General features: G+C 52.8%; 1 protein-coding gene across 1 annotated transcript; it reads left to right on the top strand.

Annotated features, from left to right (window-relative positions):
- Nucleotides 1–5,338: 5,338 nt before the first annotated feature.
- Nucleotides 5,339–15,365, top strand: LOC144950807 (cellular retinoic acid-binding protein 2-like). The gene is made up of 4 exons (XM_078880916.1): nucleotides 5,339–5,792; nucleotides 11,068–11,240; nucleotides 12,224–12,340; nucleotides 13,798–15,365. Exons 1-4 carry the CDS (start codon nucleotides 5,723–5,725, stop codon nucleotides 13,846–13,848), a joined length of 411 nt encoding a protein of 136 aa, XP_078737042.1. The 5' UTR covers nucleotides 5,339–5,722; the 3' UTR covers nucleotides 13,849–15,365.
- The last annotated feature ends 1,006 nt before the right edge of the window (nucleotides 15,366–16,371 follow it).

The raw sequence follows: 16,371 nt of genomic DNA, 5'->3' as shown, positions 1-16,371 counted from the left end.
GTTCGCACTGAGCCCCTCCTCCTCCTCCTCCTCGCTTTGTTCTCCATTCGTTCTCTTCTCCTCCGACTCCTCTTGGGAAGCTCCGAAGCCAACCCCCACACGAAAGGTGGCAAAGCCCTCGGTGGAATTCGAGCAATCGCTCGCTTAACGCGGTAGATGCGTTCCTGAAAAGTGCCGCGCTAAGTGAAAAACCGCGTTAAGCGAGGGGCTTTGCCGAGTTACCGAATCACATTTGCGCTGGAACATCATCAGCCTGCAGTCACCCCGCGGCGCGACAAATAACTGAGATGAGGGGACGCCGCCACGTGCTGCGTCATTCCGCGTCGTGTGTCATCATACCGCTCATACCGCAGTTATACCGTAGCTCGTCGTCGGCCGTTGAGAAACCGCGTTGTTAACGGTGCGCGTTATAACGGGTGCGTTCCAGGTTATAACGGACGCGTTTCGCGTTATAACGGGCGCGTTCCGTGTTATAACGGACGCGTTTCGCGTTATAACGGGCGCGTTCCACGTTATAATGGACGCGTTATAACGGACGCGTTCCGCGTTATAACGGGCGCGTTCCACGTTATAATGGACGCGTTATAACGGATGCGTTTCGCGTTATAACGGGCGCGTTCCGCGTTATAACGGACGCGTTTCGCGTTATAACGGGCGTGTTCCACGTTATGATGGATGTGTTATAACGGACGCGTTTCGCGTTATAACGGGCGCGTTCCGCGTTATAACGGACGCGTTTCGCGTTATAACGGGCGTGTTCCACGCTATGATGGATGTGTTATAACGGACGCGTTTCGCGTTATAACGGGCGCGTTCCACGTTATAATGGACGCGTTATAACGGACGCGTTCCGCGTTATAACGGGCGCGTTCCACGTTATAATGGGCGCGTTATAACGGATGCGTTTCGCGTTATAACGGGCGCGTTCCGCGTTGCGCAAAACTGTTCTCGAATGGAAGAACCGCGTTGCGGCGAAAACGCGTTATAGTGCGAACACCGCGCGCGTTCAGCGACGTCTCAGCGCAGTCCCCTCCGCCGTGAGCCCAGACGTTCGAGAGTGCGGAGGAGTCAGCAACAGGCGGCGGTGGCTACGCTGCACGCGGCCAGGGGGTTGGTGGATCACCGCACGAGTTGACTAAACGTTGGGGGGACTCCCTTCCCGTGGGCGTCGAGGAGGAGCCCCGTACGCCGCGGCTCGCCGACAGAATTATTCCAGCGCAGCGAAGTGTGGACCGACATCGCCTGTCCCTTCTGCGCGATGTTTCTAAATGTGGAGAGAAAAATCGGAGGACTCGGAGAAAAATCCACGCGACCAAATATACAGCAGGCGTCAAGGTTGGGATCGAACCAACGACCTCCTGCATACCAGACGATGTAGTTAACATCTCCTAGCCACCGTGATGATGATGATGAGAGACACCGCAAACTCCAAATATACAGCAGGCGTCAGGGTCGGGATCGAACCCACGCCCTCCTGTGTACCAGGCGAGGCAGATAACATCTCCTAGCCACCGTGATGATGATGAGAGAGAGAGAGACACGCAAACTCCAAATATACAGCAGCAGGCGTCAGGGTCGGGATCGAACCCACGACCTCTTGCACACCAGACGAGGCAGATAACATCTCCCCACCATGGCAAGATGTTATTTCTGCAATCTACTCACATATTTACTGCTATAATGAGCCAAGAATGTCTGTGTGTCCCGCGCGTGACGTCACTCTACGTCGGCCAGCCCCTCACATTAATACTCATGAACAGGTGACGTCCTCCACATGGACCCCCCCCCCCCCTCATTAATATTAATTAGCGGCTGACGTCACTCCACATGGGGGGGCGGCGAGGCGCCTCCTCCCTCCTCCTCGGCGTCAACTCACAACCCTCACTACAAAGGCAGAACCCTCACGTCACGCGATCTCCGTAACGCTGTTGAGACATCGAAGTAAAAAGGACGTCACGATGAACAAGGGATTATAACCTTTAAATGCAATAGGTCTGTGTCACCGCGCCCTTACAAATTGCACGCGCATTGATGCAATGAACATCACGTCGTCGTCTGCCTTTCGCTTGCAAGTTTCACATCTACAGCAATACACCCGTCCGGCAAAAGGCGAGTGTACAATCTACTAATTTACATAAAATATACATAATACACCCACATACATAATTCACTCATATGCATAATAAAGACATCACCCCCCCCCCGCCCCCCATACACAGCCCCCACCCGCTGTCACGTGCAAGTGGCAGCCACGGCTCTCTCAGCCGGGAGGGGGGGGGGGGTCACACAGCCACGTCGTGTAAGTGTCTGCAGGCTCCCAGTTGTGGGGATGGGGGGGGGGGGGGGTTCAGCCCCCCCATCAGCCCCCCATAGGGGGTGGTGGTGGGGGGGAGGTCAGAAACGCATGTCCCCCCCGCCCCCCCACTCTCACCCTGGCACATTCTTAGTGGGATTCTCTGGTTGAGTGAAATTAAAGGCCGGGGGGGGGGGGGGGAGTTGCCAGTCCCTCTCCTCTCCACGGATGGACCGGAGCATGGATGACACGAGGGGTAATCCGCCTTGCCCCCTTCCCTCCCTCCCTCCCCCACTGACGGCGCTGCTCACAGCGACCACAGCGCCGTCTGTCACCGCCACAGCGAGGTGGGGGGTTGTTTTGCCAGACACGCTCGCACAGACGACACAAAGACGAAGATCCACACCCAACCACCCAACCCACCCACCCACCACCGTCTTGCGCTCGCACGCCGATGGGGGCAAGTGGCGCTAGCGAGCGGCCGCCTATGAAGAACGGCACGTTGCTCTATAGAGACACCGTCACACACTCAGTCACTCAACCAATCACTCACTCAGTCACTCACACAGTCATTCACAGTCACTCACAGTCACTCACTCAGTTACTCAGTCACTCGGTCACTCGGTCACTCAGTCACTCACAGTCACTCACAGTCACTCACACAGTCACTCACTCAGTCACTCACAGTCACTCACAGTCACTCACAGTCACTCAGTCACTCACTCAGTCACTCACAGTGACTCACACAGCCACTCACTCAGTCACTCAGTCACTTAACCAGTCACTCAGTTACTCACACTCAGTCACTCAGTCACTCACACAGTCTCATACACCCAGTCACTTAGTCACTCACACAGTCACTCACCCAATCACTCACAAAGTCACTCACCCAATTACTCACACAGTCACTCACAGTCACTCAGTCACCCAGTCACTCACTCAGTCACTCAGTCACTCACAGTCACTCACCCAGTCACTCACACAGTCTCACACACCCAGTCACTCACAGTCTCACACAGTCACTCAGCCACTCACAGTCACTCACCCAGTCACTCAGTCACTCACTCAGTCACTCACACAGTCTCACTCACCCAGTCACTCACCCAATTACTCACTCAGTCACTCACACAGTCTCACTCACCCAGTCACTCACTCAGTCACTCACACAGTCACTCACAGTCACTCACACAGTCACCCACACAGTCTCACTCACCCAGTCACTCACTCAGTCACTTACACAGCCACTCACAGTCACTCACACAGTCACTCACACAGTCAGTCACTCAGTCACTCACAGTCACTCAGTCACTCACACAGTCACAGTCACACAGTCACTCACAGTCACTCACCCAGTCACTCAGTCACTCACACAGTCACTCACACAGTCACTCACACAGTCACTCACTCAGTCACTCACAGTCACTCACACTCAGTCACTCACACAGTCACTCACAGTCACTCACACAGTCACTCACACAGTCACTCAGTCACTCACACAGTCTCACACACCCAGTCACTCCCACACCCAGTCACTCACAGTCACTCACAGTCACTCTCAGTCACTCACAGTCACTCACTCACAGTCACTCAGTCAGTCACACAGTCACTCAGTCACTCACACAGTCACTCACTCACAGTCACTCAGTCACTCACACAGTCTCACACTCACAGTCACTCACACAGTCACTCACAGTCACTCAGTCACAGTCAATCACACAGGCTCACACACCCAGTCGCACCCCGCGTCCAACACAAGTTGAAGTAGGTAGCACGCCACACACAGACGAGCAACACCTCACCCTGTCGTTCTCTCCACTCATTCCCTCTCTCTCACTCTCCACTCATTCCCTCTCGCTCTCACTCTCAACTCATTCCCCCTCTCACTCTCCACTCATTCCCTCTCTCTCTCACTCTCGACTTATTCCCCCTCTCTCACTTTCCACTCATTCCCTCTCTCACTCTCCACTCATTCCCTCTCTCACTCTCCACTCATTCCCTCACTCTCTCCACTCATTCCCTCTCTCACTCTCCACTCATTCCCTCTCTCTCATTCTCCACTCCCTCCCGCACTCTCCACTCATTCCCTCACTCTCTCCACTCATTCCCTCCCACACTCTCCACTCATTCCCTCTCTCACTCTCCACTCATTCCCTTTCTCTCACTCTCCACTCATTCCCTCACTCTCTCCACTCATTCCCTCTCTCACTCTCCACTCATTCCCTCACTCTCTCCACTCATTCCCTCTCTCACTCTCCACTCATTCCCTCACTCTCCACTCATTCCCTCTCTCTCATTCTTCACTCATTCTCTCTCACTCTCCACTCATTCCCTCTCTCACACTCTCCACTCATTCCCTCTCTCACTCTCCACTCATTCCCTCACTCTCTCCACTCATTCCCTCTCTCACTCTCCACTCATTCCCTCTCTCTCATTCTCCACTCCCTCCCGCACTCTCCACTCATTCCCTCTTTCTCACTCTCCACTCATTCCCTCTCGCTCACTCTCCACTGCTCTCCCTCAGTCTGCGACTCACTTCACCAATGCATTCATTGTTTGGTGGAGTTAATTCATACCGACTCGTCTTCCTTCATTGCAGCACCTCCGTAGCTCTCATTCGCATTCCTTCTTACGAATTCGCTCATTCATTCTCACTCTCGTTCATTCTATAACCCGTTTAGTTCCCATTCTAGAACATCCCTTACTCGCTCACCCATTCATTCGATGTTATATTTTTGGTAATTCATTCATCTCTATGACGTTCATCCTCATCCCTTGCCCTCCACTCTGCCGTTCACTCATTCTCCCATGCATTCATTCACTCGCTCATTCGCCCGTATCATTCTCAACCTTCCCTCTCTGCCACTCCTTCTCCCTCTCGGACCCCCCCCCGCCTACCCACTCCCCTCTCCAAATTAATTCGCTCGCACTCACCAACCCACCCACCCACCCACCGCCCCCTCGTCCCTTCCCACCCTCCACCCACCTCTCTCCCCTTCATCTCCACGCGGTCAGGAGTCATCAATCATCCGCACGGACACACACGCACGCAGACACAGACACACGCAGACACAGACACATACACACAGACACACACACGCGCACACACACACACACGCGCGCGCACACGCACGCACGCGCACAGACAGACACACACACGCACGCGCACTCTCTCTCGTATAAAACATCAAGCGGAGGCACACGCGCTTAGAGAGCGCACTGATCGTGAGAGACAGAGCCAGAGAGAGAGGGAACAACAGAGCGAGACAGACGAACAGGGGAGAGAGATAGAGAGATAGTTCGGGGCTGTATATAACGACGTCGGAAAAGTCTGTCGCTACCCCCCCCCCATCTCGCGCTCTCTCCCCACGCGCGCGCATCCAGGAGGTCAGAGCTCGGGGCTGAGAGGAGGAGGAGGAAGAAGCAGCGACGATGTTGAGTTTCTCGGGCACGTGGAAGATGAAGAGCAGCGAGAAGTTCGAGGACTACCTCAAAGAGCTGGGTGCGTGCAGTGGGTGTGTGTATGTAGGGTGTGTGTAAAGTGTGTGTGTAGGGTGTGTATGTGTATGGTGTGTGCGTGCAGGGTGTGTGTGTGTAGGGTGTGTGTGTGTAGGGTGTGTGTGTAGAGTGTGTGCAGGGTGTGTGTATGGTGTGTGTAGAGTGTGTGTAGGGGGTGTGTATGGTGTGTGTGTATAGAGTGTGTGCAGGGTGTGTGTAGGGTGTGTGTGTGTGTAGGGTTTGTGTGCAGGATGTGTGTGTGTGTAGGGTGTGTGTGTAGAGTGTGTGCAGGGTGTGTGTATGGTGTGTGTAGAGTGTGTGTAGGGGGTGTGTATGGTGTGTGTGTATAGAGTGTGTGCAGGGTGTGTGTAGGGTGTGTGTGTGTGTAGGGTTTGTGTGCAGGATGTGTGTGTGTGTAGGGTGTGTGTGCAGGGTGTGTGTGTAGGGTGTGTGTGTAGGGTGTGTGTGTGTAGGGTTTGTGTGCAGGATGTGTGTGTGTGTAGGGTGTGTGAGCAGGGTGTGTGTGTAGGGTGTGTGTGTAGGGTGTGTGTGTATGGTGTGTGTGTGTAGGGTGTGTGTGTATGGTGTGTGTGTGTAGGGTGTGTGTGTATGGCGTGTGTATGTAGGGTGTGTGTGTGTAGAGTGTGTGTAGGGTGTGTGTAGGGGTGTGTGTATGGTGTGTATGTAGAGTGTGTTCAGGGGGCGTGTGTGTGTAGGGTGTGTGTGTGTATGGTGTGTGTGTAGGGTGTGTGTGTGTAGGGTGTGTGTAGGGTGTGTGTGTGTATGGTGTGTGTGTGTAGGGTGTATGTGTGTAGGGTGTGTGTGTGTAGGGTGTGTGTGTAGGGTGTGTGTGTGTAGGGTGTGTGTGTGTAGGGTGTGTGTGTGCAGGGTGTGTGTATGTAGGGTGTGTGTGTCGGGTGTGTGTATAGGGAGCAGTAGAGTAGTGGTTAGCTCGCTGCGCTACGAACCCGGTGACCAAAGTTTGATTCCCGCTCACGGCCAACACCAGCGACGATTATCTGAACCGGTCCTGGGCCTCCCCTTGGTCGACACAGCCTCAAATGACTACCTGGTGCGGTGTGTAGTAAATATCGCCACTGGGGAGACAAGGGCGGCCGGGCGTGTGGCTGGCCACCCACCCCCTCGTGCGCCGTGCTGGCCTTCATAGGTGCTTCGCTAACAGCACTTGCCCCAACAGTATGTTAAGGCTACACGGGAGAATCTTTGTTTTGTGTGTGGGTAGTGTGTGTGTGTATGGGGCGTGTGTCTGTATGCGTGTAGGGTGTGTGGGTGTGTAGGGTGTGTGGGTGTGTGTTTGGGAGCGGTTGTGAACGGACTTGCGCTACGACCCAGGCGACTCGAGTTCGATTCCCGTTCACAGTGGGAACTATTTTAAGGTCGACTCAGCCTTCAAAGTTTATCTTTTGCGGGGAGACAAAGGCGGCCGAGAGTGGTGTTGGCTCCCCACCCCCGCATCGTGTCCCGTGCCGGCCTTCATAGGTGCTCGCAAACACAACTTGCCCCAACTGCCAGTTACGGCTATACGGGGGATCTTTGTGTAGGTGTCTCTGTGTGTAGGTGTCTGTGTGTGTGTAGGTGTCTGTGTGTGTGTGTAGGTGTCTGTGTGTGTGTGTAGGTGTCTGTGTGTGTGTAGGTGTCTGTGTGTGTGTAGGTGTCTCTGTGTGTGTGTAGGTGTCTCTGTGTGGGTCTAGGTGTCTCTGTATATGTGTAGGTGTCTCTGTATGTGTGTAGGTGTCTATGTGTGTGTAGGTGTCTCTCTGTGTGTGTAGGTGTCTCTGTATGTGTGTAGGTGTCTGTGTGTGTGTGTGTAGGTGTCTCTATGTGTGTAGGTGTATCTGTGTGTGTAGGTGTATCTGTGTATGTGTCTGTATGTGTGTGTAGGTGTCTCTGTGTGTGTAGGTGTCTCTGTGTGTGTGTAGGTGTCTTTGTATCTGTGTAGGTGTCTCTGTGTGGGTGCCTGCAGGTGCTAGAATTTGGGTGTCAGCCACTCGCGACTCAGCCGGGTTCTCAAGCCGCGTGAGTTGATGTTCTCAGCCCGGTCACCAATAGGAACGATGTCCGACGTTTCGCTCCACGTGGAAATAAATGAACGTACATTTCGGGTTTAGCCCTCCATTATTATTTAAAAAAAAAACATGGGGGGACCGCCACGCCCCCTAGTGTTCTCAGTGTGTGGGCGACTGCGCCCCCTACTGTGGCACGCGTGAAAGGCCGCTGCGTGAGATTCCCCAATCGATTCTTCACCTCAATTCCACTGCGCCGGCAGTCGGAATAAACTGCGTTAGAAACGTTTTTTTAGTTAAACAAAAAATGTTGACATGAAAACTGATAGCGATGAAAGTTTACGAAATCAATGCGCAGGACTGTACCGCCATTTACGTATGCACGGTGATGAGATGTTAACTACCTCGCCTGGTATACAGGAGGTCGTGGGTTCGACCCCGACCGTGAAGCCTGCTGTATATTTGGAGTTTGCGTGTCTCTATCTCTTATCATCATCACGGTGGCTAGGAGATGTTAACTACTCCGCCTAGTATACAGGAGGTCGTGGGTTTGATTCTGACTCTGACTGACTCCTGCTGTATATTTGGAGTTTGCGTGTCTCTCTCTCTCATCATCATCACGGTGGCTAGGAGATGTTAACTACTCCGCCTAGTATACAGGAGGTCGTGGGTTCGATTCTGACTCTGACGCTGCTGTATATTTGGAGTTTGCGTCTCTCTCTCTCATCATCATCACGGTGGCTAGGAGATGTTAACTACCTCGCCTGAAATGTAGGAGGTCGTGGGTTCTATCCTGATCCTGACGCCTGCTGCTGTATATTTGGAGTTTGCGTGTCTCTCTCATCGTAGTCGCGTGGATTTTTCTCCGGGTCCTCCGGGGTTTCCCTCCACATTTAGAATCAACATCACCACACGTTTACACTATTTGGCTGCTGTAAATTTCCACATGGTGATTATGATGATAAGCAACTTCGTTGAGCTTCATTTGTGGCCAGGTCGCTTCTGAGAAAGAGCTCTAAAGCTCATTGGGGCCTTACCTGGTAAAATAAATAAAAACGACGTTTCGGCCAACGACCCTGCTTCATAGCACACGAAGACGGACCATAGCCCTCAACGTCGCCTATTACGTCCGTCCGTATATTGAACTTCTTTCGCGCCGTACGTAGCCAACCGCGTTAATAATCCGAGGTGCGATACAGAACCTATCGATTTTCGTTGTTGCCGCTGCTGTTGTTGTTGTTGATTGTGCCACCACAGGCGGCGGCGTCACCAATTAGTGTACCTGCCATGCGGTCAGTGAACGTGTCAAGCAATCGCTTTCGATCAGTGCAGTAAATAAATAACAATCACGATAACAACAGCAACAACAACGACGACGCATCGATGTATGATGGACGGCGGTCCTGCAGTCTTCTCGAACGTGAGAGTTCTTTAATTTAGCCACACGGAGTGCCCATTGAGAAGCGTTGCTCAGTGCGTCGCAGGGACGCGGGCGAGTCGGCGCGTGTCCGCAAATGTTCGGCGCTTCTTGGGTGGCAAGGGTTGGTGGATCACGCAGAGATTCGCGAAACTCCCCGCCAAAAAAAGAAAAACTCGCCGGGGTCTCCGTGCGTGGCGACAGGGATTCCGTGGCCCACGGGTGGCCTGGCAGAGCGCACCAACTCGCTACGTTTGAGAAGCCGATTTCATCACAACTATGGGTCTCCACGCGAGTTGATGAGTCTCTGTGGTGAGGCTATGAGTCCCTCTATGTGAGTCGATAGGCCAGTCTATGAGTCTCCACGTAAGTCACTGGTGACCCGGCTGAGACCATCACACTTGAGCACACGGTTTTTAAGGACGGGCGGTTCAACCACGGATTCGAACTCAAGTGTGTCTCAGGGCTGTCGGCTCAGCGTCTCCAACGCGGCCAATATGACCCCCCCCCCCCCAAATCAGCACGAGTCGCAGTGGAGTCTCAGCCGACAAACTACAGGCACCGAGCTCTCGATCTGTCTCCGTGTAAAACACCAGCGGGACAACCCAGTTTCGGGCGAGCAGCTTTAATAGGGTCCCGTGCTGTAAGATGCGCCAAGCTCTACTGCCCCACGCGCGTGTGGGAGTGATACTGACACGTGTCCCTCCTATAGTCTTCAGTTTGTCTACACCTGTGCGTGCGTAACTACGTCTGAGTGTCTCGATCTCCCCCCCCCCCCGTGTCTCTGCGTGTCCTGTCCGCTCGTTTATGTGTCTCTACGCCTCGCCTGTCTGTGAATCTCCGTGCACCGGTGTCTTTCTATGTGTCTCTGTGTGTCTCTGTGTCTCCGTGTCTCCCTGTCTCCTCTCTCCGATCTTCTCGACCCCACGCAATGCTCGCACGGCTCCGATCAGACTACGCACGCGTGGCAGGTGTCCCTTTAATTAAAGGCACCCGCTCCCAAGCAGCACCACGTTTCATATTTTGAGTTAATATTATTATTGAACTTCTTTACCCAGTAAGAACCTGACTGGGTCTCGTGGCGGATGCTCAGGAGGGTCCTGCCAAGTTTTCTATGATTGCTGCTGCTGCTGCTGTATAATCCCAATTGAGTCATTTGAGGTCACGAGACGACCGAGTGGATGACGATGATGATGATTATGGTCGAGATTATGATGATGATGCTGCTGACTCCGTGAACGGCATGTGCAGCGTGACGACTCGGAGTGAACGTTTTCTTGATGCTGATGTTCGCTGCATTGTCGATAGACCTAATTTTACTTTATTTGTCTCCATCATCATCATCATCATGATTATCCTCATCATTGTCGTCATCATGATCGTTCATCATCATGAGCATCATCATCGTCATCATGATCATCACTATCATCGTCGTCACGATCATCACCATCATCGTCACTATCATCACCATCATTGTCGTCACGATCATCACCATCATCGTCACCATCATCACCATCATCGTCGTCACGATCATCATCATCCATCATCACTATCGTGATCATGATCATCACCGTTATCATCATAATCATCACCATCATCGTCGTCACGATCATCATCATCCATCATCACTATCGTAATCATGATCATCACCGTTATCATCACCATCATCGTCGTCACAATCATCACCATCATCGCCGTCACGATCATCACCATCATCGCCGTCACGATCATCACCATCATCGTCGTCACGATCATCACCATCATCGTCGTCACGATCATCACCATTATCGCCGTCACGATCATCACCATCATCGCCATCACGATCATCACCGCCGCAGGCATCAACGTGATGCTGAGGAAGATGGCCGCGGCGGCGAAGCCCACGGTGGAGATTCGCCAGGACGGAGAGAACTTCTACATCAAGACGTGGACCTCCATCCGCAGCACGGAGGTCAACTTCAAGGTGGGCGAGGAGTTCGAGGAGGAGACCATGGACGGACGCAAGATGAAGGTAAGACGACGATGAGGAGGAGGAGTTTTGGTGGTGGTGGTGGAGGGGTGGTGGTGGAAGAGGAGGAGTGGAGGAGGAAGGCGAGGGGTGGAGGAAGAGGGGTGGTGGAAGAGGAGGGGTAGTCGAGGGTTGGTGGAGGAGGGGTGGAGGAGGAGTGGAGGAGGAGGAGGGGTGGTGGAGGAGGAAGGATGGTGGTGGAGGAAGAGGAGTGGTGGATGAGGGTTGGTGGAAGAGGAGTGGAGGAGGGCTGGTAGAGGAAGGGGAGGGGTGGAGGAAGAGGAGGAGGGGTGGTGGAGGAGGAGGGGTGGTGATGGAGGGGTGATGGAGGAGGGGTGGTGGAGGAGGAGGGGTGGTGGAGGAGGAGGGGTGGAGGAAGGGGAGGGGTGGATGAAGAGGAGGGGTGGAGGAGGAGGATGTTACTGAGAATAGTGATGAGTTGCAGGATGAGGTGCCATCGCAGGGCACTTTACACGCGATCAGCCACTTGCATCGCATCTCAACACATTCCAAAGGGCACCTCCAGTGGCAGCTGTCCCTATGTGGCACAACGTGATTCAGTGACAGGCCTACGAGTGGTGCATTTAGTCTACTGCCAGTGGGGGACCATGATTGCTGCTGCTGCTCTACGTGATCCCATGTGTCGCGGTTTGCATTTTACCAAATCCGGACCCTGACATCTGCCATCACGCCCCAGCCTGCGCCTCGATTCGAATAACGTCCCGGGGATCTTCAACGTCCGCTGCGAGCGACGCCGACGGCGCGCAGCGTATTCACGGCGAATTAACGAACACCGCATGCGTTAACCAGGGCGCGGGCCTGCGGGCCGCTTCGAACCGCGCGCGCTTCTGCGACGCCACCGACGAACGACCCCAGCGATCGACGGGCCTCGCCAATAGGGGCAACAAGAGTAGCAGTGACGACGACGATGACGATGACGACGACGATGATGATGGTCCCCATCCCCTGCCCCTGCCTGCACGCAGAGCGTGGTGAAGTGGGAGAAAGACGACAAGCTGCAGTGCGTGCAGCTGCCACTCAAGGGCGACGGCCTGCAGACCGAGTGGAGCCGCGAGATGGTGTCGGAGAACGAGCTCATCCTGGTGAGAGCCGGGGGGGCGAGGGAGGGAGGGAGGGGGCTTGGAGGGGAGGGGCTGGGGGGCTGGGGATTGAGGGGGAGACCCGGGAGAAGGAGTGGGGGGGGGATTTATTTTGCTCGTTGGACGTCCGAGATACAAAGCTGTTGACCTTGGCCACGTCGGCAGAGCTTCCCGTAAGAAGTCCGCAACGTTCTTGGGAGGCGTCCAGAGCATCGCGAGCGAGGCAGCCCCCCCCCTTTCCCCCACCAGGCCAACCCCCCCCCCCATGAAGCGCTTTCGGCGAAGCCGCCCGCCTGCAGCGCTTTGGCCAGGATTCCTCGCTGGCTGGCGGGCTGGCGACAAATAGCAGCAGCAGTGTCGCTTCCAAGAACTCGGAGCTCAGTGGGATGGGTGAAGCTGCCCCTCTGCACGCTCAGAACGAAACTCAAATCCATGGGGGGGGGGGGGGATCTCTGGGCAGTTACGAATGAAGCTAGTGCGGGGCCTGTAGCATTATGTTATAAAGGGGCCCTAAATAAAAAATAAAACACGTAAATATTCAAACACAAATTTTTTACTTGCATAGTAAAGTAATTATATTTTTCCATTCGCTGTACAGCCAGATAATACGACAAATCGCTAACCTTAAACACCCAGTCGTACATACAAAGTTGAAGGTGGTATAGTACTATAGTAATAGAGCAAGTGCAGAATCACTGCACCGGAATTGACAGCTTGAAAGCGTTTAACGCGGGGCCCTTGAAAGTGCGGGGCCCGTAGCTACTACTTGTGCGACTACGATAATCCGGCCTTCGCTTCCATGGCACCACATTTCTCTTTCAGAAGGCAGTTTTCCTCTTTTAGCTCGGCCACTGTTCTATCCAATCCCACCGGCCATTGTCACTGACGCAGAGCAAACCTTGTGATGCCACGCGCGGTTACTGGGCCACCCACACCCAGTCTCGTGTGCCACAGTGCCGGCCTTCATACGTGCTGCTACTCGCGCTAAGGGGCCCTACATAAATGACGTAACGCACCTGGGGGGGGGGGTGGTCAGACATTTGTGACGATGTGTGACGAGGGGGGGGGGGGGGTGTTTGAGAAATGTGACGTCACATCAAAATGCGCAACTTTATACAAATATAGACAACACGTTCTACTTAATTAAATAGACTTTGTAATAAATGTTTTCTCCTACAACATCAGAGTGCAGCGCCACATTAAATACGCACTACAATGACAATAGTTTAAAGCGATTTGAAGCACGCTTTATTTGGGGGGGGGGCAGAGCTTTGTGACGTCATATTTGAGGGGGGGGGGGGTCTGAGAGCGGGGGAGGGGGGTCAAAAATCGTCCAAAATCGCGTGACGTCATTTATGGACGGCCCCTAACGGCACGCGCCCCCGATAGCCAACGAACACATTTGTGAATCCGTCTTTCTTCTGAACGCTGCTGCTGCTGTTGTTGTTGTCGTTCTGCAGACGATGTCCTGCAAGGACGCGGTGTGCACTCGCGTCTACGTCAAGGAGTGAATTCCGGAAAGGGAAGATGAGCGATGATTGAGACCAAGATAACACTTACACACACGTACATACACACATACATACACATACACACACACATACACACACACATACATACACACACATACATACACATACACACACACATACATACACACACATACATACACATACACACACATACACACACATACACATACATACATACACATACATACACATACATACATACACACACGTACACACATACATACACATACATACATACACACACGTACACACATACATACACATACATACACATACACACACATACATACACACACATACATACACACACATACATACACACACATACACACATACATACACACACGTACATACACACATACATACACACACACGCTTACATACATACACATACATACACACACAAAGACATACATACACACGCATACAAAGACATACACACATACATGCACACATACAAAGACATACACACACATACATACACACACAAAGACATACAAAGATAAAGATACAAACACACACATACACACATATATGAAGACATACATACGCACACATACAAAGACATACACACATAAATGCATAATTTAATACTGGTCAACTCATGTTTACGCGAAGAGATGTACACATACACAAAGATACACAGACATACATAAACGTGCACACAGGTAAAAATATACACACATCTTCACACACACACAAACACACTCACACGTCACACCGCGCCGTAGGTAATTAATTAGCAAAGTTAGGGTGACGGTAAGCACAGGGAGAAGAAAGAAATGACGACTCTAAGGTGTCCGTAGAACCAACCACCCCCTCCTGCGTCTCTCCCGTGCGTGTGTCGTGACCCGACTCTCAACATCTGTTTACTAAAAAAGAAGAAGTCACTCTCTAAGGTGGTACTCTTAATAATGTTGTTGTCTTGCTCGTTGTTTGTCTTTGTTGCTGTATCAGCCGCGCGATATATTATTGAACAAAATAAATACCACTCGAAAGGTAACGGATATGGTGATGTTGATATTGATGATGGGGATGCTGTTTGTGATGATGATGTTGATGATGTTGATGGTGATGTTGATTATAATGGTGATGATATTGGTGATGTGGATAGTGCTGATGTTGTTGATGATGTTGATGATGATGGTGATGTTGATGATGATGTCGATGATATTGGTGATGATGTTGATAGTGGTGATGATGATTTTGATTATGGTGGTGATGTTGATGATGTTGAAGATGTTGATGGTAATTATATTGATGATGTTGATGTTGGTGATGATGATGATGTTGATGATAATGATATTGGTAATGATGTTGATAGTGGTGATGATGATGGTGATGATGTTGATGGTGATGATGTTCATGATAGGCAGGCAGGCGCGCTTGTAGGTTTGTTGTTGTTGGAGTAGGAATGTTGGAGTAGGAATGGTGGAGTGGGAATGTTGGATTGGGAATGGTTCTTTGCTTCGCACCCAATAAAGCCCCCCTCCAGAGATGCGCATTCTGCGTCTTCAGTCGTGGTGGTGGTGTTCACGGTGGTGGTGTTCACGGTGGTGGTGGTCACGGTGGTGGTGGTGGTCACGGTGGTGGTCACGGTGGTGGTGGTCACGGTGGTGGTGGTGGTGGTGGTCACGGTGGTGGTCACGGTGGTGGTGGTCACGGTGGTGGTGGTGGTGGTGGTGGTGGTGGTCACGGTGGTGGTCACGGTGGTGGTGGTCATCACGGTGGTGGTGGTGGTCACGGTGGTGGTCATCACGGTGGTGGTGGTCACGATGGTGGTGGTGGTCACGGTGGTGGTGGTCACGATGGTAGTGATCACGGTGGTGGTGGTGGTGGTCACGGTGGTGGTGGTCACGGTGGTGGTGGTCACGATGGTGGTGGTGGTCACGGTGGTGGTGGTCACGATGGTAGTGATCACGGTGGTGGTGGTGGTCACGGTGGTGGTGGTCACGGTGGTGGTGGTGGTCACGGTGGTGGTGGTCACGGTGGTGGTGGTCACGGTGGTGGTGGTCACGGTGGTGGTGGTCCGGCACAGATGCCATATTTTCTGTCCGTCTGCTACAGCAGAGGTGTAGGGAATTCCAACAAGACCTACATCTCTGCTTTATTGACCTGGTCAAGGCCTATGATACCATCAGTAGGCCTGGTCTCTGGGTTGTTCTTCGTGCTTTCGGAGTCCCTGACCCGCTGCTCACGATCATTAAGGACCTTCATGATGGTGAGCGGGCCCGGGTAAAACTACGTGGCCGGGAGTCGGAGCCAATACCTGTTCACCTTGGGGTGCGACAGGGATGTCCTCTGGCTCCAACATTATTTAACATATTTTTCGACCACGTAGTTCGTGAAGCCTTTGATGGCTGTACCAGGGGATTTTCCATCTGGTACAGATACAATGGGCGGCTGATCGATGCCCGGGTGCGGTCAAGGGATGGCTCCCTATAGGTCAACCACGTTATGTATGCCGATGATCTGGTAATTGCCGCTCACTCAGAGGAGTTG

Source organism: Lampetra fluviatilis, chromosome 59 (assembly GCF_964198595.1).
Source record: "Lampetra fluviatilis chromosome 59, kcLamFluv1.1, whole genome shotgun sequence".
In the NCBI taxonomy this organism is placed as follows: Eukaryota; Metazoa; Chordata; class Hyperoartia; order Petromyzontiformes; family Petromyzontidae; genus Lampetra; species Lampetra fluviatilis.
The sequence above is the reverse complement of the archived record's forward strand: the minus strand, read 5'-3'. Positions and strand labels throughout refer to the sequence as shown.

What these genes read in the sequence shown, in the direction of transcription:
- LOC144950807 (XM_078880916.1), top strand. Translation starts at nt 5,723, where the DNA reads ATGTTGAGTTTCTCGGGCACGTGGAAGATGAAGAGCAGCGAGAAGTTC. An exon ending in GGACTACCTCAAAGAGCTGG is followed by an intron (nt 5,793 to 11,067) that starts GTGCGTGCAGTG and finishes TCACCGCCGCAG; the next exon opens with GCATCAACGTGATGCTGAGG. An exon ending in TGGACGGACGCAAGATGAAG is followed by an intron (nt 11,241 to 12,223) that starts GTAAGACGACGA and finishes GCCTGCACGCAG; the next exon opens with AGCGTGGTGAAGTGGGAGAA.